This window comes from Nicotiana attenuata, unplaced genomic scaffold, assembly GCF_001879085.1.
Source record: "Nicotiana attenuata strain UT unplaced genomic scaffold, NIATTr2, whole genome shotgun sequence".
Taxonomy (NCBI): domain Eukaryota; kingdom Viridiplantae; phylum Streptophyta; class Magnoliopsida; order Solanales; family Solanaceae; genus Nicotiana; species Nicotiana attenuata.
In genome coordinates, this window is record NW_017677250.1 from 3,200 (window position 1) to 12,990 (window position 9,791).

The 9,791-nt window shown below is 36.1% G+C and overlaps 1 protein-coding gene across 7 annotated transcripts; it reads left to right on the plus strand.

Moving 5' to 3' along the window:
* Nucleotides 1–1,326: 1,326 nt before the first annotated feature.
* On the plus strand, nt 1,327–8,495 carry LOC109221345 (probable zinc metalloprotease EGY2, chloroplastic). 7 transcript variants are annotated; one of them, XM_019385819.1, is made up of 13 exons: nt 1,328–1,745; nt 1,924–2,002; nt 2,146–2,235; nt 2,365–2,451; nt 3,909–3,962; nt 4,096–4,206; nt 4,467–4,541; nt 4,628–4,733; nt 4,864–4,957; nt 5,467–5,620; nt 7,282–7,489; nt 7,619–7,779; nt 7,902–8,495. In XM_019385819.1, the coding sequence occupies exons 1-13, from the start codon at nt 1,591–1,593 to the stop codon at nt 8,148–8,150; spliced, it is 1,623 nt and encodes a 540-aa protein (XP_019241364.1). In that variant the 5' UTR covers nt 1,328–1,590; the 3' UTR covers nt 8,151–8,495. The 7 variants fall into 7 exon arrangements, with proteins under 7 accessions (XP_019241366.1, XP_019241364.1, XP_019241365.1 ...); XM_019385820.1 differs by having other exon boundaries at nt 3,909–3,959; XM_019385821.1 differs by lacking the exon at nt 2,365–2,451 and having other exon boundaries at nt 1,327–1,745.
* Nucleotides 8,496–9,791: the final 1,296 nt, after the last annotated feature.

A 9,791-nucleotide genomic window follows, 5' to 3' on the forward strand; every position in this document is an offset into this window, starting at 1 on the left:
GTTAAGATTCGAAGATGACATGGTAAAAAGATGTGAACTGAGGAAGAAGTGAATAGGAGTAAATAGTGAAATACTTGGTAAAAGTTTGTGGAGAAGAAGACAAGGGAAAAAGGGTTAAGTTTATATATAAAAACAACCGTCAAAGATTAAGGAGTGTAATGATGGAAAGCCTATAATAAAGGCAACTATCACTTCGTGAATAGTGGAGTTGAAGAAGCCTTGAAAAAGAAAAGAGAAGCTGCAGAATTGCAGAGCTAATAAGAAGGTGACACGTATGCAGTGCATTAAATAGAAAAGACAACTGAAGCGTCAGTACTGTCATAGCATTGATTATGGCAAAAAATTCCCTTTTTAATGAAGATCCACTTCCCAAATATTTAATTGATAAATAAATGGAAAGTGGGGGGACTATCTATATTGGGAAAAAACTGAATTTATATAAGATGACGTGTCATGACACGTGGACCGGTCAAATAGTCAAAGCATGGTAATCAGTTAGAAGGCACGAGCAACAACAGATGCGGGAGAGAAGATACTTAAAGACTCGAGCTATTATTCAAATGAAATGAGACTCGTACCTGTTCGAGTCATTTAAAGTTCGAAGATCGGAAGGAATTGAAGAAATGAATCTGATAGCGTAAAGGAGTCCAAATTCAGCATTAAATGCCAAATACGTTGAGAGAATTTGTATTTAATAGGAATGATTGAGTAACGTTTCTTTTAATGTCATTTATTGCTCATAATTGCCTCATTAAGACAAAGGCATTACACTTTCTCCTAGAATTAACTATAAAAGGGGAAGGTCTCAACATCTGTAGGACACAAAATATCATTGAGATTATACTGAAATATATACTTATTCATTGCTTTATTGTTGTTCTCAAAGTCTCTCATTTCTTGATTATCAGTAATCCGATTTCTCTCTTAATTTCTAGCTTTAACCAAATATTCAGTTTTTTGGTTAAACATGCGGTCTCTTAAAGTTGTCCTTTATTTTTCATTTAGACACCTTAACTAAGATGAGTCTCTTAATCAATGGTATAACCGAATCTTTTAATTAAAAGACATTAATCCTGATATGTGAGTCTTTTAAGAGAAAATATATATAATTTGCGAAGAAAACTCAGTAAATTCTAGTAATAGCAAACTTTAGTTAAAGTGAATAAATAAATTTGGGTTATAGTATATATTTTCTGGAGCCCAGAGAGGTCTAAATCTAAGGGAGAAGTTGTACCACGTGTCTTCTTTTCATTAGCTAATGGAGTGAGCGTTTCGATGAGAAACGACGCATTTTAGATTTTAGGCGGGCACTTAGCACTTAACAGAAAGGAAACGAACCAAAATAGAAACAGATATTTCCCATTATCAACCCCCTAATCTCTGCCAATTGCTATAACCCAGAAAGGATAACACAAGATATTTATTTCTATCAAAACCTCTCTGAGCTTCTCTTCTCCAAAACCTTAAATTTTCTAAATTAAATTTTTTCCATCCTTATAATTCACCCTTCTCTTCTCACAACTTGGCAGATTCAATGTCGTTTGGGTTTACATAAATTACTCCTTTTTCTCCATTATAGGAAAATAGAAAATGAACATGCCGGCGGTTTGTCGTGTTAATATTCTTTCCGTCTCACCACAGTGTAGTTCGTGCTGTTACAATCGGCTCCAGCCTTTGCTTTCTTCTCCGTCAACTGGTCCTCTGAAACATAGTAGTATTAGTTTTCCTACCAGACACTTCTTAAGGTAAACATGATGTATGCTGGTACAATCAAATGTTTGAAATAGTCTTTGTCTCTGCCTTCTCTAATATCATGTTTAATTACTTGTTTGATACTATGTTGAATAATGTGAATTACTTGCTTTAAATTATGTTAAGTCTGCAACATATTTGACGTTTTGTTTTCTTTTCTGCTAACATTAGATTTGTGCCTCGCAATAAAGGAAGCGTTGTGTGCAGATCGAGTGAAACAGAAACTGAACCTGATAAAAATGACGACAAGGTTTCTTTTAATTAAATTCTTTTTGTTTAACTACCGTTTGAGTCAATTTGAAATTAGAACTTATAGTTTTGCCTTTGCTGCGAATTATATGTTAACTGGGTACCTCGTTCTTGGCTTACTGTTATTTAGTTTGTATTTTAAAGGATGAAAATTTGGACGAGGAAGCGGATGGGGTAACTCTGAATGACTCTGTAGCAGATAAGAGTCTTGAGCTGAACTCTCGAACTGATCAGGTTTGATTAAATTCTCAATCATTTCATTTCATTTGCTAAAAGACAATGTGAAAAAAAGTACGTAATGGAAAACTCTTGGTGAATGGAAAGTAATTTTGTAGTTTTTTGGTATGGAATACTTGGGATCAGGATAAGGATCAAACAATGGGGATGTTGGAGAATACAAGTCTAGAAAATAATAATGGAGCTCAAGTGAATGAACAGCCTCGAGTTGAGGTATGCTTTGCTTTTTTTTTTTTTTTTTTTTTATAACTCTGGAGGTTAGGTTCTTCATTCTTTATATGTTCCAATTTGCTAGTAACAGGCTTGAAGTGTAATGGAATTTCCCGCTTTCCAACAAATGTAAATGTTGGGAATAAATTCCCCACAGTAATAATATTCACGGTAATAAAAGCGGAATAATAATATAGCAGTGAGATACGGTAATCAACAAGAATAAAAGAGTAACAATGACACCAAGATTTTTACGTGGAAAACCCTTCTGAATAAGGGAAAAAACCACGACTCCGAGAGGAGCAACTGATATCACTATAGTAAGAAATTTTACACTTTGTAGGCCCGAGTAAAATACTACAAAGACCACTACAACACTCAAAAAAATAACCCTCTTTTGATATTCCACCTCACTACAATATCGCTCACACTCTCTATTTTTCTCACGGACTATTTTCTTATACCCTGTCTATGATGCCTCACTCTTTCTTTCTCTCTTTGTTGGTGTGTCTTAAGAAGTGAAAGAGCTCCCCTTTTATAGGAGAGCAAAACTTAGTCTCCAAGAATGCTACAGGAGAATTATTAATTCTCCTCCACAAATCTAAACTTTGGCTCCAAGGCTCTCTGCCGAGGCTATCCATAGGCACATGCCTATTTCACTTCTTCTTTCTTTATTCTAAGAATGGGATGGACCCCACAGTAAAGAGCTTGATGTATCACATATATTCATCTTCAGTTAAAGCGGATTGGTTGTACCTATCCAATAGTGAAACGTAATTAATAAAATTGCTTGAATATCACATTTATTCTGTGGTGTCGCTGGACATTTCTGAGATAATAGAGAGTTTGTCAAAATCTCCTATCTAATCACTTGTTTGGTCACCATACATTGCTTGGAGCCATCATTGTCTGTCAAGCATTGCCTTTTGGTGAATTAATTTTCATTCCTTTTCTTGTTTTCGTCCATCTGGTCCAAGTATTTGTACACCATATTTCCTACACCATACATGGAAAGAATTAAAAGTGGATAACTCTGTGACGTATCCATTCTTATTTTTGACTCTGGTAGTCGTAAGCTGTTTATATATATATATACATATGGGGTCATATGGCTCCTGTACGGCTGTACCTTTTTGGGAGAGGGGAGGTAAGTGGAATCATCTCTCTTCTTGTGTGAATGGTCAAGCCTTTTGAGAATAACCTGACAGTTTAAGTAGACGCAGTTTCATCTCTTCTTAGAGTATAATGCTCCTCAGACCCCCTTCAACATTTGTAATGCCTGATATCCCCAGCGCTGCAGATGCTACAGTGACTCAGCTTTTACACGTATATGGATACAGAAATTTTCGACAAATTTATCAATCACTTTCTTGGAGCTATTGATAATTTGCTCTGTCACTGGGTGTGAGCATTTCAACTTCAATTTATTCACCTCACATTTAGGCTTTGTGTTGATGCAGGATGGTACTGAGGTTCAAGTTGCGAGTGGATCACCTCTTCCAGGTGTGAAGGTGGTAAATTTTGGAACATTAGGTTGAATATTTTTTGGATTAATTGTTTGCAGTTTTTTTCTCTATCATGGTTCTCATGTTGCCTTTTGGCTGTAAAGTTAATCTTTTTCTTATTGTTGATACTATTCACGGGCAGCCTCTGCAACTTGATGAATCAATCAGGATTCCTAAGGAAACAATTGAAATTCTCAGAAATCAAGTTTTTGGTTTTGACACCTTTTTTGTTACAAGCCAGGAGCCATATGAGGTGAGCGATTTGCTGGAAATCTTATTTTCTTGCTCATATAAGAAAATCCGAGTCAAACATGAGCCCATAATTTAAAAGTTTGAAACTTTTACATTTAATTTAGATAGAGCCGTAAAAACCATTAAAGTAGTACGGGTATCCTCTCAAGCGAGTGATCATGGGCTTGTGTTTCTGTTCTTGGCTTCTTGGTGCAAATGAATCTTGTTGCGCTATCTTTGGTGCTTCTTATTTTTTGAAGCTTTTATAACATGCTTTTATAGGGTGGAGTACTATTTAAAGGGAATTTACGAGGACAGGCTGCAACAGCTTATGAAAAAGCATCAAAGAGAATGCAGGTTGCTGAAGTTCCCTCGTTTTTCTCCAATTTAAGTTGGATATCACCATGGTCTCTTACTATTTCAAAATGGCACTTCATTTACAGGACAGACTTGGAGATGTATATAAACTTTTTCTTTTAAACAATCCAGAGGATGATAAGCCTGTGGCAGTTGTGGTCCCAAGAATGACCCTGCAACCTGAAACTACAGGTACTTTATTCAGCATTCTTTGTAGGCTTCAATTACTAGTGATAATGACAAGGGGAGATACCTGCGTCAAACATATAGATTTGGAGCTTTTCATTGTTGAATGGTAGCCCAGCTTGTTTGAACACTGCAGCTGTTCCAGAATGGTTTGCAGCGGGGGCCTTTGGACTCGTTACAGTATTCACTTTACTTCTTCGCAATGTGCCGGCTTTACAATCAAACTTGTTGTACGTACCATATTAACTCCATAACTCTAATTTTACCTTTTCTTAATGTGTACCTGAGTTCATCACTGGCTTTGCATTTGCTTCGAGCTCAACTGGAGCTTGGTACTTAATGTCCAATTTAATTTTGTCATTTTCCAAGACTAATATAGCTTTGTTGAATACCGTTGTGATGTTTCATATTAATCTGCTATTATGTACAAGATTAATGCTTTTGTACAAGGAGTTTGAAAATACAAAAATATTATGTAAATCATGGTTGTCTTCTTTTGTTCTCTCTTTTCTTTTAAGTTCGAAGTGCTCATCCGTTATTTACAGGATTCTTAACAAGTTTTATCTGAATTCGCTCAAATTGCAGTAAGTGAAACAGAAGATATCTCAGTGATAAGTGATAACAAACTATCGGGAAATCTGTTTATGTGAGATAATTTCATGCTGTCTGATTGCATGTATTCTTTTTAACTTGTTTCACCTAAATGCTCCAGCGCTAAGATAGAATTTTATTTTCCCAGATCAGTTGTCGACAATCTTGACTTGTTGAAGGATGGATTACCTGGAGCTCTCATAACTGCCTTTGTTCTGGGGGTTCATGAAGTTAGCCATCTTTTAGTTGCCAAAGAGGTTGGCGTTAAGCTCGGCGTTCCATATTTTGTTCCTAGTTGGCAGGTAAGGTGCATAGGTTTCATGCAGTTGAACAACCTTTTACGATATCGTCTTGGTTATTTTGAGACCATATTGACAATATCATTTGGGGGTTGAAATCATTTCATAGCTGCCAAACTATTAGACGTATAGTTGCAGCTTTTCTCAGATCAGCTGATAAGATATCCTTGTTGGTCAGGAATGCATCTATTTTTCTAGTGCACCTTATCTTTTGGGAAGATTTAGTTTTTGTATTGTACAGTTTGCTGTTTCCTTATAAAATCGGGTCAAACTGATGTTGTTGATGGACTCTTTAACGCACCAAAATTTTCAATGGCATAAATTTACTTTTGATGATTATTCGTATCATTTAGTCTTGTCATCACTAGTTGCAACTATTAGTAAGGTCCTGTCCTGTCTTGGGTTGGAGTTGGGTATTATTAATCTGACCTCATTTGATGTCTCTCTTTATAATACTTGAGAATGCTCAGTGTCACCCAGATACAGTTTCTTTTCTAATACAATGGTATGAAATTACTGATGTGTTGCACCACCTGTAAGCCACTATTAACTTTTATTTATGGTTATCCAAGTCGTTAGTCTTAGCATCACTAGACACAACCTTCAGCAAGGTTGACATTGTTTACTTGTGTGAATTTCTACTCTTGTTTTCTTTTTTGGCAAAGGGGTAGTCTTGTAAATTTCAATTGTTTTCATATGTTAGATTTATTTGTCAGAGATGACAATGCACAGTTTCATCTTGGGATTACTTCAACGAAGATTTTATAAGTGTTCAAGAATCTTTTTGAAATGAATCAAGACCTTCTACAACCCTTGATAAGAGAATGTTTAAATTCATCATATTTATTGGAAAAGTTTGACACTGTTGTCAGTTCTCTATATTCTCTTCTATCTTCTACTGCTTCAGGAAGACAATGCATAAGTTCACCAACTCTCTTGAAAAAGTCAAGGCATATTTGTCAAATTCTCACTATCTTGTTGATTTTAATTAGAATCTTACTGATCTGTGGTAATTCTTAATGATTGTGGAAAAATGGCACCAGTTTAGTAGCAATTTACTAAATATAATATGAACCAAGTGTCATAACCTATGCGTCTGCCTCATTTTAGTAGTCGAACCAAGTCAGGTCACAGACCTAATTTTTGTGCTAATAGACACTTAATCAATAACTTTAGATCTTCTCTCAAAGATGATATACTGAAGTTGTAATTCAAATTCTGGAATTACTCTTCTGGTACGTGCTGTTTTGTTTACTCTAATATAAAGCATTCAAATTATTTATCTAGACAGCGAACATATGTATTAAAAGAGGAGTACTCTGCTGTTGGATGGGATTCAAGAGGCAATACATCGGTTGTTTAGTAGAATTACTTCATATTGTAATTACTCTTGTACTGGAGAAATTTAAGAGCATTTGGATAACTTCCCTATGAAAGAAGGTTACATGCAATGTTTATTCGGTTATAGTATGATGTGTTATAGTTCTCGGGGGGCTGCTTTCATCATTTTTCATCTTATTTCGTTGGAAGAATACTTTTAGCTGTTGTCCTTCCTAAGTGCGTCCTTGATTAGCTCCTGTATTTTCCTTCTTCAATTCTTGTTCGATGCTGAATTTTGATTGGTGCTCATGTGACTCATGTCTAATGAGCTGTTTTGGTGGCAGATAGGCTCCTTTGGTGCTATAACAAGGATTGTAAATATTGTACCAAAGCGTGAAGATCTCTTGAAAGTTGCAGCAGCTGGACCATTAGCTGGGTTCTCGGTGGGCCTTATTCTTTTGCTTTCAGGATTCATCTTACCACCTACTGATGGCATTGGCATCATCGTCGATCCCTCTGTGTTCCACGAATCATTTCTAGCTGGCGGTATAGGTAAGTACTTAGCTTATATAGTTTTTCTCCTGCTCGCTCAACAGACTATTCCTCATAAGCAGTTCTTGTTATCTTTCCTTTACTTGTGTATTCTACAAAGACTAAGCCACTTTGGTTCTTCACTTGTAGCCAAGCTTCTTCTAGGAGATGCTCTCAAGGAAGGAACTCCTATATCAGTAAATCCGCTTGTCATATGGGCCTGGGCTGGACTTCTCATTAATGCTATCAATAGTATTCCTGCAGGAGAGCTTGATGGTGGCCGGATTGCCTTTGCCATGTGGGGTAGAAAGGTAATGCTAACATCATCATGCTTAGTCTAGCAAGTCGTAAAAGAGGAACTAACTAATGGATGTCTAAGAAATAGAAGTGTAAAGATGTGTTTTATAATTGGGCCTTAATTTTCATCTGGCAGGCTTCAGCTCGCCTCAGTTCGTTATCTATTGGGCTTCTCGGGATATCTGCATTGTTTAGCGATGTAGCATTCTATTGGGTAGTGCTAATATTCTTCCTCCAAAGAGGGCCTATCGCTCCACTATCGGAAGAAATCACTGATCCTGACAATAAATACATAGCCCTTGGAGTTGTAGTTCTGCTCTTAGGCCTGTTGGTTTGCCTGCCATATCCCTTTCTCTTCTCTAATGAAGCTGCCACTGGTTTCTAGACCAAAAGTAGATTCAACATGTTTTTGGCTCTTGGTTTTCATTAATTATTTAAGTAAATAAATTGTGCACGAAAGATGTTACTCTCTTTTAGTTGCCTCGGCAGTTTAGATTGTAGAATTCCATTGATGCAAAATGATAGTATAAGACTAGTTTTGCCTCCAAAATCTGGGTAAGATATATAATCTGGAGATGTAGGATTGTGCAAGCCGCCAATGATCTTGTGTTATTACTTCAGAGGAAAAGAACTGATACACTTGTATAAATTATTGCGCACTATAAAGAGATATGAGAGGTTTCTTTTTCCCTTTTTTCCCCCCAAAACCAATGCTGGTATGTTACATCTATTCTTTCTTATTAGTTTCTCTCTGCTATATACTATGTTGGTTGATTTCGGATTTCCCACTGTTATAACTGTTGGTATGGAAGCAAGCATTAACTAAGGCTTGGCAATAGTTAAGTATAGGAGTATGATTGAAGCAAAGGTAGGCTGACAGTTGAGCGCAGTTAATGGTAGAGATTCTTCCATAATTAAGGGTTGGTCTTGTAGGTTTGCTAGTCAAGACGGTTGCACATTTCCTACTCTATTCACTGTATCCTAATTCCATTTATTTGGGGTTCAGTACCCCACGAGGTCAGCTAACTTGTGATTTTTAATGGAGTGATCACAAACCGTACAAGATATGACCACGTTCCTTTGCTGATTCTGTAATCAAGTATTTTAAAAGAATGAAGCTACAATATGTAATGCCTGAAATTTCAATCTACAACCTAGATTCAACGATATCAATTGAACTCCCTCCGGACCATGTACTTCTGCCCCTGCCTTTAGCGAATTGCCCCATGCACTGAGAAAAAGTCTTTTTCCTGTTCATACAGCCACCTTACTTGAGCTTATTACTTAAAATTGAAGTACTTCAAATACTAATCAGTATGGTGAAGGATTCATAGTACTAATCAGTATGGTGAAGGATTCATAGACGGGCATGTCTAGAGATTGTTCAATTATCCACCCAAAGGGTTGAATTGTTGAACTGGTCCAGCAATATATGGTTGTACTCCATTCCTGTAAAATACTGATTAGTATTTGAAGGACATGATATCCCAGTTCCAAAATAGAGCAAAACAAACTAAAACTGAAAAAAGAAAAACAAATACTAGTGTGGTGAAATCAAGCGTTGGGGACATTCCAACTCTCAACTATCAACTACAACTGGTTGGTCGCTAGGCAATCTTCTGAGAAGTGACAGTGAGCCATGAGATGCACCATAAATTATCCATAATGAACCCATGATTGACTGACTAATTACTTCTAACGCTGCATTTTTTAATTACTTCTACCAGCATTTATGGAATAGAGAAGACATTGACCATTCTATTGAAGTAAATGCCTCATGTATAAATAATAACTTGTGCCCCTTTGATTGAAACAAGAGAGTGCTGTCCAACAGCAAAACACATGGATATATTGTCAAGGGATTTATGTGATGTTACTAATTAATATCTTCATACATATTAACCTATAATTACTTCATCTATTTGAACTACTTTATAATTTCTACATAGTACATAAAACTTAAAATAGTTTACCCATTATTCTATTTTTTTTAGTATTTATGTGATTATTGTTTGTCTTTTTAGTC